The sequence below is a fragment of the Dendrobates tinctorius genome, unplaced genomic scaffold (assembly GCF_039654945.1).
Source record: "Dendrobates tinctorius isolate UK_male_01 unplaced genomic scaffold, ASM3965494v1 ptg000040l, whole genome shotgun sequence".
Lineage (NCBI taxonomy): Eukaryota > Metazoa > Chordata > Amphibia > Anura > Dendrobatidae > Dendrobates > Dendrobates tinctorius.
In genome coordinates, this window is record NW_027361708.1 from 34,380,976 (window position 1) to 34,393,190 (window position 12,215).

Genomic DNA, 12,215 nt, shown 5'->3' on the forward strand with positions numbered 1-12,215 from the left:
TGTACCAACTGCCATCTGCTATCTCCGTAATGGGGTATTCCCATTGCCTAGATCCTGGAGTAGGTGTAATAAAAATTATATTAGCTAATACTTCCAATTATGAATGTAGTACAGTGTTTCTAATTTGCTATGTCTTTCCTCATGTGCAGGGCATTTCAGGACCTTAGGTACTCATGATTACGTCCACTAGCAACTAGCTAACTAACAGTCACTTCATCAGTGGACATAACCATGGATACCTAAGGTCCTGCGATCCCTGCACATGCTGCACATGAGGAAAAAGACTGTGAATCAGAAAAACTATAATACATTTCTAATTGGAGGTATTTGCTAATATTATTATTATTACACCTACTACATATTGGAATAGGATATTGGACATGGGAATATCCCTTTAAGTATTCAGAATGGAACTTGTACTAGAAAGTTCATATAGTTTAAGTGTACCTGGCCTTCTACATGAAACCTGTAGAAATCTATGGTTCTGGGGCTCCCATATTCCACAGCTGTTTAAGGGTGCTTTCACATTGTATTTCTGCATCTGTCCAGTGGCCCCGTCGTAGTATGCTGTGATGGGGTCATGGACTGTAAGGTCACATGTTCTCTTCGCTGTGTATCTTTTTCGGGACTGTATGCCTACAGGACATGAACACTCAGACGCAGTTGACTACGTCTGAATGTCAACCTCCTGTAGCCGTACAGTATAGTCCTGAAAATGATCCACAGCAGAGCACACATTCGCTCTGTCATCACCATTGCAGTCTATGGCCCTGTCAGCCGCATACATCCGAACCCCATTTTGCTGGGGGTTTGGACAGAAATCCCATCCTCAACATGTGCCAAAACGCAATGTGAAAGCACCCTAAGACTGCTAATGTTACACATACCAGTCTAGTATGTGCAAATATTATACTAATTTTCATTTTCTGTATCTTCCTTCTTGCTTTATTGAATTGGGCCGTTTCTCTTTATCAACAGTCTACCAGCACTATAGGAGCTGTATCATATGACCCCTCACTTTCCAGCATGCATTGTGATTTTCGTTGTCCAATGACTCACCTGTCAGGAAATGAAAGGCCAACTTTCTGTTATGTCTATATGCGGTATGACAGCATGATAAAATAGACACAGATTTGCCATCACCATCTGTGATTCTAACCTTTTACAATTATTAACAAGAGATGTTTTCAGATCCAAAAGAGAAACAGAAGAATAAAGAACACCAGAATTAAAAGCACCATACTGTCTAGTTGTTAGCCAAGGGTACTTTAATCTACAAATTACTGGCAACTAAATAATAGAAGTCAAATTTCAAGTTTGTGATAAAATGTGACTTATTTGTGTAGAACTGTGATATATAAAGATAGAATGAGGGAAGCTCTAGATATCTTCTTAGGAAATGCTCATTGATTTCATGAATATGGTCACTTACCGTTCAATGTTTTATTGTTTTCTTTCTAAAGGGGACAACGATCCGTATGATAACAGCAATTGATCAAGACAGAGGGCGTCCTAGGGGAATTGGTTACACCATAGTTTCAGGTATGTAGAACATTTGCTGTCATCTGTAATTGCATACAGCTGATCACGGCATATATATTTTATTGTTACAAATAAGTACATATACACATAGTTACTTTTCTCTTACATTGCAAAATTGATAACTATCCCATACCCATATTTTTAGAATTATGTTACTATACTCCATTTATCCCTCACACTGATTACCTTATCAGCTCAGGGTCCCTGATTACCTGGAGGCTTAATAATGATCAATTAGCAGTCAGGTCCCTGGTGGTCAGTGACGTTACTGCTACCAGCAGCTCTGGAATTGGGAGTATGGGAAGGAGTATGTGTTATTGTATTTCTTTCACAGCATGGCTACTCACTGGCACATTTATCATTTGAGTGGAGAACCTGTTCAATATTCATTCCAACCGAGATGTTGCCGTAGAATAGGCTCAATCTCTTGAAAAAGAGGAAATCGGAAAACCAGGGGAAGAGTCTTGAGGAGATCATTTGCATATCCCAGTGCCTTCTGGGATAAGTGAAGAGTCTCCGCGAGCTCAACGATCACTGGGTTTTGGCCGTTGCAGCTGAAAAGAGGAAATCGGAATTTTGGCTCATCTTTCATTGTTTTTAAGAAATCTCAATATGGAAGAGGCCAGGAGCCATTTGGTGAGCTGCATTTCTTGCTACATGTTCACAGACTTACCAGTGGAAAAGCCAAACTTCACATGCCACAAATGCAAGCTTGTGTCCCTGTTGGAGCAAAAGTTGCAAAAACGTTGAAGATCATTAAGAAAGGTGAAGAGTTCTTGGACAGAGCAGAATTATTTCTTCATGTTACAGAAAGAGAAGAAATTCGAAGTGCACCTGAAGAAACAGAGGAATGGAGACATGTGACCCGGAGAAGCAGGTGTATCAGGAGGCAGTCAGCACCCATACTGCTCAGGAACCGGTACCAGGCTCTCACGCAGGAAAACGATGAAGAAATACATCAGGATAAGACTTTGCCAACAAACAGCAACCTTGTACGCCTTCAGAGTCCTCCTGGATGGAGAAAGAAAAATGTTGTGAAGAAGAAACGGAGAGTGGTGGTCATGGGGGATTCCCTGTTGAGATGAACAGAGGCCGCTATCTGCAGACCGGATATAACTTCAAGAGAAATGTGCTGTCTTCCAGGTGCAAAAATTAAAGATGTATCATGACTCTTCAGACCTACAGATGACTACCCATTCCTGCTACATGTGGGGACAAATGACACCGCAAGAAATGACCTGGAAACCATCTGCAGAGACTTTGAAGACTTAGGCAAGAAAGTAAAAGAACTGGGAGCGCAGGTGGTCTTCTCTTCCATCCTTCCAGTGGATGGCCATGGAACAAGGAGGTGGAATAAGATTCTGCAGGTGAACAACTGGCTACGTCGATGGTGCCGTCAGCAACGATTTGGATTTCTGGATCACGGAGTGAATTACTTATACGATGGACTACTTGCTAGAGATGGGGTGCACCTTACGAAGACTGGAAAGCATGTATTTGGAAGTCGCCTTGCTACACTTGTAAGGAGAGCTTTAAACTAGAACAACATGGGAAGGGAAGCAAAAGACCAGAAAAAGCCATACACCTGACAAATGCTATTGAGAACTCTGCTATTAGAAGTGGAAAGGAAGAACAAAGACAAAAGAATCTAATTAATAAAAATATTGGAGAAAGAGAAACCAATCACAAACTAAAATGTTTCTATACTAATGCACAAAGCATGGGCAACAAACAAGGAGAATTGGAACTACTAACACAGGAAAAGAAATATGATGTCATTGGAATCACTGAAACTTGGTGGGACAATACACATGATTGGAATACAAGACTAGAAGGATACAACTTATTTGCAAGAAACAGACTTGATAAACGAGGAGGGGGTGTCGCATTGTATGTTAGAAACGTGTATATCTGCACTGAGATTGAAGCTTCAGAGACTGGGAGTTCTGTGGAAACTGTTTGGGTAAGAATTCAAGGACATAACAATGGAAAGGACACCATTGTAGGCATTTACTACAGGCCGCCTGTGCAAGCTGAAGATATGGATGAACTCTTTATGCATCAAATGGCCAAGTTCTCCAAAAAATATGACATAGTTGTCATGGGAGATTTCAACTATCCAGACATTTGTTGGGAATCTCTCTCAGGCAAAACTAACAGGTCAAGGAAATTCTTATCCTCTCTTGCTGACAACTTTATCTTCCAAAAGGTAGGGGAGAAAACAAGGGGAACTGCTACCTTGGATCTAATCCTTATAAACAGGGAGGAAATGGTTGAGGAGGTAAAAGTGGCTGGGACCCTAGAAGGTAGCGACCATGCTATTTTAGAATTTTGGATAACTTGAGGCGGGAGACCTGTGAAGACTCAGACGTCAAGGTTAGATTTCAGAAAGGCAGATTTTAAGGGATTCAGAAAGAGAATTGGCGGGATCCAATGGCTGGATATCCTTAAAGACAAAAATGTCCAGGAAGGATGGGAAATCTTGAAAAATGAAATTCTCAAAGCACAGTTGTTAACAATTCCGAAGAGAGGGAAGAATAGGAAGCATTTAAGGAAACCAGGATGGATGAACACAGAACTTAAGCACATGCTAAAAAGGAAGAAAAAAATGTTTATAAAATGGAAAGAGGGAGGCATATCTAAAGAAGAATATAATGCTGTCTGCAGAATGTGCAGGGCACAAATCAGATTGCTAAAGCTGAAAATGAATTGAGGCTTGCAAGAGATGTCAAAAGCAATAATAAAGGATTTTGGGGATATGTCAAAAGTAAAAGAAATGTCAAAGATGCTATAGGATTTTTACAGGATGAAAATGATGAAATGGTAAGACAGGATGTTGAGAAGGCTGAACGTTTAAATTCCTATTTTGCATCTGTTTTCTCTCAGAAAGGAAATGCAACATCAACTGTTATTCACTGTCCTATTAAGGGAATAGAAGAATCCAGGATATCTATAAACAGAAAGATAGTGAGGAAACACTTAGCTAACCTAAAAGAATTCACGTCTCCAGGTCCAGATGAATTACACCCCAGAGTACTGAAGGAGATAGCAGAAGAAATTTTTGAACCCCTCTCCATAATCTTTGAAAATTCTTGGAGAACAGGAGAAGTGCCAGAAGACTGGAGAAGAGCAAATGTTGTTCCTATCTTCAAAAAGGGGAAGAAGGTGGACCCAGGCAACTATAGGCCGGTGAGTTTGACTTCTATACCAGGAAAGATCTTTGAACAAATTATTAAACAACATGTATGTCAATACCTGGATAAGAATGAAGTGATTAAACAGAGTCAGCATGGGTTTGTAAGTAATAAGTCATGTCAGACTAACTTAATTTCCTTCTATGACGGTATCACTGATTGGGTGGATCAAGGAAATGCTGTAGATATAGTATATCTTGACTTCAGCAAAGCATTTGACAAAGTCTCTCATACAATCCTTATTGAAAAAATGACTAAGTATGGAATGGACAAGGCAACTGTTAGGTGGATTCATAACTGGCTTAGTTATTGGACTCAAAGAGTGGTCATAAATGGCTGCACATCCAGTTGGAAGAATGTCTCAAGTGGGGTACCACAGGGCTCTATCCTGGGCCCTGTATTGTTCAACATCTTTATCAACGATTTAGATGAAGGAATTGAGGGTAAACTGATTAAATTTGCTGATGACACAAAGCTAGGAGGGATAGCTAATACTAGAGAAGAGAGAGGGAGGATTCAAAAAGATTTAAATAAACTGAAGAAGTGGGCAGCAACTAACAGAATGGTTTTTAACAGGGAGAAATGCAAAGTACTACATCTGGGCAATAAAAATGAAAAAAGCATATACAGAATGGAAGGAATAGGGCTAAGTGACAGCACATGTGAAAAAGACTTGGGTATACTAATAGATCACAGACTGAATATGAGTCAACAGTGTGATGCAGCAGAAAAAAGGCAAATGTAATTCTAGGATGTATTAACAGAAGCATACAGTCTAGATCACGTGAAGTCATTATTTCCCTCTACTCCTCTTTGGTCAGACCTCATCTGGAATATTGTGTCCAGTTTTGGGCACCACATTTTAAAAAAGACATCAACAAACTGGAGCAAGTTCAGAAAAGAGCGACCAGAATGGTGTCCAGTCTGCAAACCCTGTCTTATGAGGAAAGGTTGCAGGATTTGGGAATGTTTAGTTTGCAAAAGAGAAGACTGAGAGGAGACTTAATAGCTGTCTACAAATATCTAAAGGGCTGTCACATTGCAGAAGGATCAACTTTATTCTCATTTGCACAAGGAAAGACTAGAAGCAATGGGATGAAACTGAATGGGAGGAGACAAAGATTAGATATTAGAAAAAACTTTTTGACAGTTAGAGTGATCAATGAGTGGAACAGGCTGCCACGAGAAGTGGTGAGTTCACCTTCAATGGAAGTCTTCAAACAGAGGCTGGACAGACATCTGACTGGGATGATTTAGCGAATCCTGCTTTGAGCAGTGGGTTGGACCAGATGGCCCAGGAGGTCCCTTCCAACTCTACGATTCTATGATTCTATGATTCTAACTGTAAGTCTTAATTGCACAAATTTTCACCTGAATGTTATTGTAATTTACTGTATATGACTTGATATCCTGAATAGTGAGAGAAAAGTTATTACCAGTTCAGGTAACCGTATTTTGGGGTTCGGGTTCTGATGGAAGGTTGGGTACTGTTCTGGTACCCGAAATGAACTATCTAAAAAGTACCGGACTTCTACCAGTCTGCCCATCCCTAGTGCAGAATCCACATACTATGTACATTTTTCTGGTAGATATTTATTAACTAGATGGAGGCCCTATGCTATGGCATCGGGAGGGCGGTAATGTCACGATGGGGGCAGGCTTTGCAGTGTTGAGAATCTCTTCCCCCCCATGTGCTCACCCACCTATCCGCTCTCTTTTTCCCCATGTGCTGACTTCTCCCGTCTGTGCTCTTTTCTTTGACCTGTCTACCTCACGTGCTATCTCCCTTGTCTGCTGTCTCTCCTTCCTGTGCTGTGTTCTCCCCTCATGTGCTGTCCCATTTGAGCTGCTCTGTCTCTCTCACATCTGTGCGCTTTCTCTCTCCCCCATCTGCTGTCTTCTCTCATTGTCTGTGTCTGACCATGTACAGAACATACCACAACTCCTGGGTAGGGGAGGAAGCAAAAGACAATACTGACATTACAGCAGGAGATCGCAGAGGATACATTTTGTGAGGTAAAATATTGCTTAAAATCAGTCAGTGAAGTAATTTACCTCACAAAATGAATCCTCTGTGATCCCTGTTATGATTGAGTCACCGTAGGAGGCAAAAACAGAAATGCTAGCTAAGTCCAGAAAACCAGAGAGGTTGGCAGCTATCGGATTGCAGACCCCTGAACCTATCAACACAACTAGCAGTAGCCGTGGGGGGTTCCTACGATGCCCTAGACCCCTCAATCACAGCCGGAGAATTAAATAGCCTAAAGACAGAAAGGGAAATCTAAACTGCCCCAGAGCAGACCCCAAAGCAAAAGGCAGCCCCCCACATATAATGACGGTGAAGCAAGAAGAAAGAACACAACACAGACAGAAAGATAGACTGAGCAAAGACGGGGCCCAAGCTAACTAGATAGGAAAGGACAGGAAGGCTGCTGTCTGCAATCCGTGAAAAACCCTATGAAAATAAGAGCCAACAGACTGACAGTGAAAAAGGCCCTGAACACGCTAGGCTTCAAAAAGCTATGTCAGTACTCAGGAATATTCTGAAGACAGAGCAACCGGCAAAAGGAGATTCAGCTCACCCCAGCAGGGAATGGCAGAATCCAGAAAAGCAAGGCAAACAAAAACAAAACACAAATGCTAAAAGGCAAAGCAGAAAACTTAGCTTTAGAGGAGCAGGAATCAGACTGGTTTCCTAGAAGTCCACAGAGAAATCACCCGCAGGGCAGAAGGGCGTCGGCAGCCTTATATCCAGTCCGTGACTCCACTCAGCCAGTCATCATCATTAGACTCAGGTGCCTGATAATCAGGCTCATTACCTTCCTTTACCAGAATAGGGAGTTCACCAGACCTCAGTGACGAAGGGGAAAATGAACTCACAACAGATCCCCTACTGTAATGTCAGTATTGTCTTTTGCTTCCTCCCCTGCCCAGGAGATGTGGTATGCTCTGTACAAGGTCAGACACAGACAATTTTTAAAATGAACTTTTGTTCATGGGAAAACCCCTTTAATGTGACCGGTTTCCTCTGCCTGTAGACACGTCACGCATCTGCCGCCGGGATCAGCTGAATGATTCACTGCGCCTGCATGGAATTTGTGTAGGCACAGTAAATCACACCGCTGTACGGCGTGTACAGTGTGTGTGTGTATGTGCGTGTGATGCAACGGTGTTCCGCTGGTGGTACCGCGCAAGAGGCTGGTACCACCAGCAGTTTCCATATTGAGACACCTATCATTTGGGTGTCCCAATATGGCGATCGGTGAACTTCCGCCGCTTGGAATTCTAGGATCCGGACACATCTGGATGGAATAGGATGTGAAGACATTACAAGGTAATTCTATATATAGATAGATGATACTTCATGTATTGATTTTAATACAAAGAAGCTGAAACTTTAAATGAGAGTGAAAGATATTGGATTTTTTACTACATATGTTAAAAATGTCTTACCTATCGATAAACTGCAGTCCACTGATATGATTTGGGTCCAATGTCCTCTCTTGATATTACTCCCTAGGAGGAAAGATAAAGGACATTTTACCCATTGAGAATAAATGTGACCTCAATTAAAGGCCCATTTATGCTCACTAATTATTGGTTTGGTATGCCCATTTCTAATCAAGTGCAATGCTAAATTGGTCAGTGATTACAAAGGAGAACATCAGTAATAAAGCTATTGTTTATAAGTAATAAAAGACGTTCGTGTTGTTTTCGCCATCATGCGGTCTTCATGGGCACACAAAGCCAACTATGCTGCACCAGAATATAGGATCTGTATAAACTGTATACAGTAGATTAAATAATAATAATATTAAATACTGTGGCTAAATATCATTATATGGAAACTGAATAATACCACTTTATCATGACCTAATAACAGCCCCATACTGAAACTGAACAGCACGCCTATACTGTGACTAAATATTACCATCATATAAACACCACCATACTAATATTTGATAACCGCCATTCATAGAATAAATATTACCACTACACTCAGAATGAATAACAAAATCATTATTCGAATAATACTACCATACTGCCATATTGATGCTTAATGAAAAAGAAACACTATGGAACTACCAAAAATACAGAAAATGCCATTGATTGGCAGTATTCTCTCTATGTACAGTAATAGGAAGATGTGGCAATCAGCAGTAGTAGGGGCAGATGGAGTAATATAATGAGCACTTCTATCGTTGCACAGACACTATTAAAAACTTAGTTCAGATAAATTGTTCCCTTTCAGAATTCGTTGGACCCTGTTTGCAGTTAGTAATAAGAAACAAATAACCCCCGCTTTACTCACAGTTAGGCTGGTTTCACATTTGCGTTTTTTTTCGCGGTAATTTAGCGCTAAATAGCGCATGCGTTTTTTTTCCCTATACTTTGCATGGGATGCGCTTATGTGCGCATACACATGCGTTTGTACGCGTTTTACCGCGCATGCGTTTTTTTGCGGTATGCGCTCGGGCGCACAAAATGCAACTTGTTGCATTTTTTGTGCGTCCGATTTGCCTCAAAAAAACGCATGCGCGCGCAATGCTTTTTTTACAGCAAGACACCCATTATAAGTCTATGGTGAGCATATGTGCGCATTGGCATGCTTATGTATGCGTTTTTTTGCACATGCGTTTTTTTTTTACCATTAGTTTAGACAATGGAATTTAGGGGTTTGGGTAAAGTTAGGGTTAGTTAAGGGGTTTAGGGTTAGGGTTAGGGTCAGGGTTAGGGTTAGGGTTAGGGTCAGGGTTAGGGTTAAGTATGGTTTGGTTAAGGGTTAGGGTCAGGGTTAGGGTTAAGTATGGTTTGGTTAAGGGTTAGGGTTAGGGTTAGGGTTAGGGTCAGGGTTAGGGTTAGGGTTAAGGTTAAGTATGGTTTGGTTAAGGGTTAGGGTCAGGGTTAGGGTTAAGTATGGTTTGGTTAAGGGTTAGGGTTAGGGTTAGGGTCAGGGTTAGGGTTAGGGTTAGGGTTAGGGTCAGGATTAGGGTTAGTAAAGTCATGGTTTGGGTTAGTGTGAGGGGCCACCTAATGTTGGAAAAAAACGCAAACGCTGTAAAAACGCACTAAAAACGCATACAAACGCATAAAAACGCTGCGTTTTTTTCATGCATGCTCATAAAAATGCTTGAAAAAAACGCAGCAGTTGTATGCTTTTGTATGCGTTTTTCAATGCGTTTTTTTGCGGGAAAAACGCGCTGCAAAAAAAAGCAAGTGTGAAACAGGCCTTAGTGATGAGCGAGCGTGTTCGGATATCATTTTATCTGAGCATGCTAGACAGTATGTTCGAGCCATGGTTGCATATTTCGCTACTGTTAGTTAGCCGAAAGACCCATGGGGATTGCCTAAAAAGCATGCTCCACTATTAGAGATGGGCGCACCCAAGCAGTAAAGTTCAGAGTCCATGCTGAACACCAACTGTTCGGGCTCAGACGCTGAAAATGGAATTTACCAGGAAGTTCGTGTTACTGTTCGAGTTCGGCACCCTGAACTGAACACCTGGTGTTTCTCACGCTGTCATCTGCATGACAGCGTGAGAAACATTGGAGGCTCTGATCAGACATGAGATTAATATCACCTGTCAGAGCTGTGGTCCTCAGATGACAGCATGAGCCCGCAGCTGTGACTGGAGGTAAAAAGTTTACCTCCGGTCATTGGCATCAGCTGACGGGACTATTACTTCCATCAGCTTACACCTGCTGCCGCTAATAACACTGGGAGCAGATGGTGGCTCCGGGTAGTATTCATCAACCAGTGCCTGAGCTCTAAATAAATAATAATAACAAGAAAAAAAACGGCATGGGTTCCTCTGTATTTTTGATAACTAGCCAGGCAAAACTGACAGCTGCAGGATGCAATCCTCAGCTGTCAGCTTTAGCAAGGTTGGTTATTAAGAATAGATTTCTCATTTCTCCTGGTGAACTGCAGTGAACTAACTGCAGCATCGTGAGACTTTTCTAACTGTGCGAGTGGTGATCTCACCGAGGTCACCGATGTCAGGGACCCAGCTGGGAAAGCAGCCTCAGTGACCTGCAATAACCTCGATGACGTCACCGCTAGTATATGATGTTGCGCTCACATCATCTCATTCGCCAGAAGTTTTCAGCCTGGATGGTCACATCTTGGCACCGTCAAGGTTGAAAACTGTTCCACGCTATAATCCATGTCTGGGATAAGCAGAGCGATGAAAAGTTGAGGGATATGGTTGTTTTCTATTTTTTTTTTTTTTTTTTACAGGAGACCATGGCTGGAATGGGCATTATTTGAGTATAACTGAATAAAAGAATTTTTTTTCTAGCTGTGTGTTTATTTACAATACAACTATAGAATTAGTAATGGATAGGTGTATTATAGACGCCAGTCCATTACTAAGCCACGGGCTTGATGTCACCGGACAACACAAAAGTGACATCAATCCCACAAATATAAACCCCACTTGCCACTGCCACAAGGTAAGTGGGAAGAGCTGGGCAAAGCACCAGAACTGGCGCAAATAATACATGCACCTTTTCTGAGCAGCTGTGGGCTGCTATTTTTAGATTGAGGGGGAGTCAAAATCCAAGACCCCTTACCAGCCTGAGAATTCCAGCCCCCAGCTGTCTTCTTTAGCTTGACTTTTTGTCAAAAATGGGAGTACCCCTCTATTCTTGATAACCAATCTTGCTAAAGCTGATAGCTGAGGGTTTGGAGCCGCGCTGATTATCAAAAATACAGGGAAACCCACTCTGGTTTTTTTATTATATTTTTAGAGCGCAGGCATCGGCTTATGAATACTCCCATCAGCCACCATCTGCTCTCGCTGTTATTTAGCTGCAGGAGATGTAGGCTGATAGGCTGATGGAAGTAGTAGTCCCATCATTTACCTCTGAGCACAGCTGTGGGCTCACACTGTCATTTGACAGCATGGGAACCGCGCCTCTCTGACCTCTCTAAATCATCACCAGAGGCAGTGTTTGGTGCACTGTCATTTGACAGCATGGGAACCGCGCCTTTCTGATATAAATCATCACCAGAGGCAGTGTTTGGTGCGCTGTCATGCACATGACAGTGGGGCAAACACTGGATGTTCGGGCCCCTTATTCAAGTGAATGTGATCCGGGTTTCGGTACTGTTCTGGTATGTGAACCAAACTTTTTTTACCTGTTCAGGCAAACCTGAGGGACCGGAACTTCAAGGGGTTCGCACATCACTATTCACTATCCATTCTCTACTGCTGCTCCCAGTGTCTGATATTGACTGTGACACTGACATCACATCAACAGCACGGCAGCCATTCAGTGAGTTCAGCAGCTCTGCTCATGTAAATGGAATACCTCACTGAGTCATTAAGCTCACTAATTGGCTGCTGCGCTGTTGATGTGATATTAGTGCCACAGCCAATAACAAACATTGAGAGCAGTGGCAGAGATTCAGCAGTGGACCTGGGAGTGGTGAGTAAAGGCCCCGTCACACATAGCGAGATCGCTGAAATGTCAC

General features: G+C 42.1%; 1 protein-coding gene across 2 annotated transcripts in view; it reads left to right on the forward strand.

Annotated features, from left to right (window-relative positions):
• The window catches only part of CDH23 (cadherin related 23), a 1,761,581-nt gene that overhangs the window by 750,317 nt on the left and 999,049 nt on the right, over window positions 1-12,215 (forward strand). For both annotated transcript variants that reach the window (XM_073574902.1, XM_073574903.1), the window contains exon 9: window positions 1,464-1,542. In XM_073574902.1, the coding sequence (XP_073431003.1) occupies window positions 1,464-1,542 (79 nt within the window). The remainder of the gene's footprint in view (window positions 1-1,463; window positions 1,543-12,215) is intronic.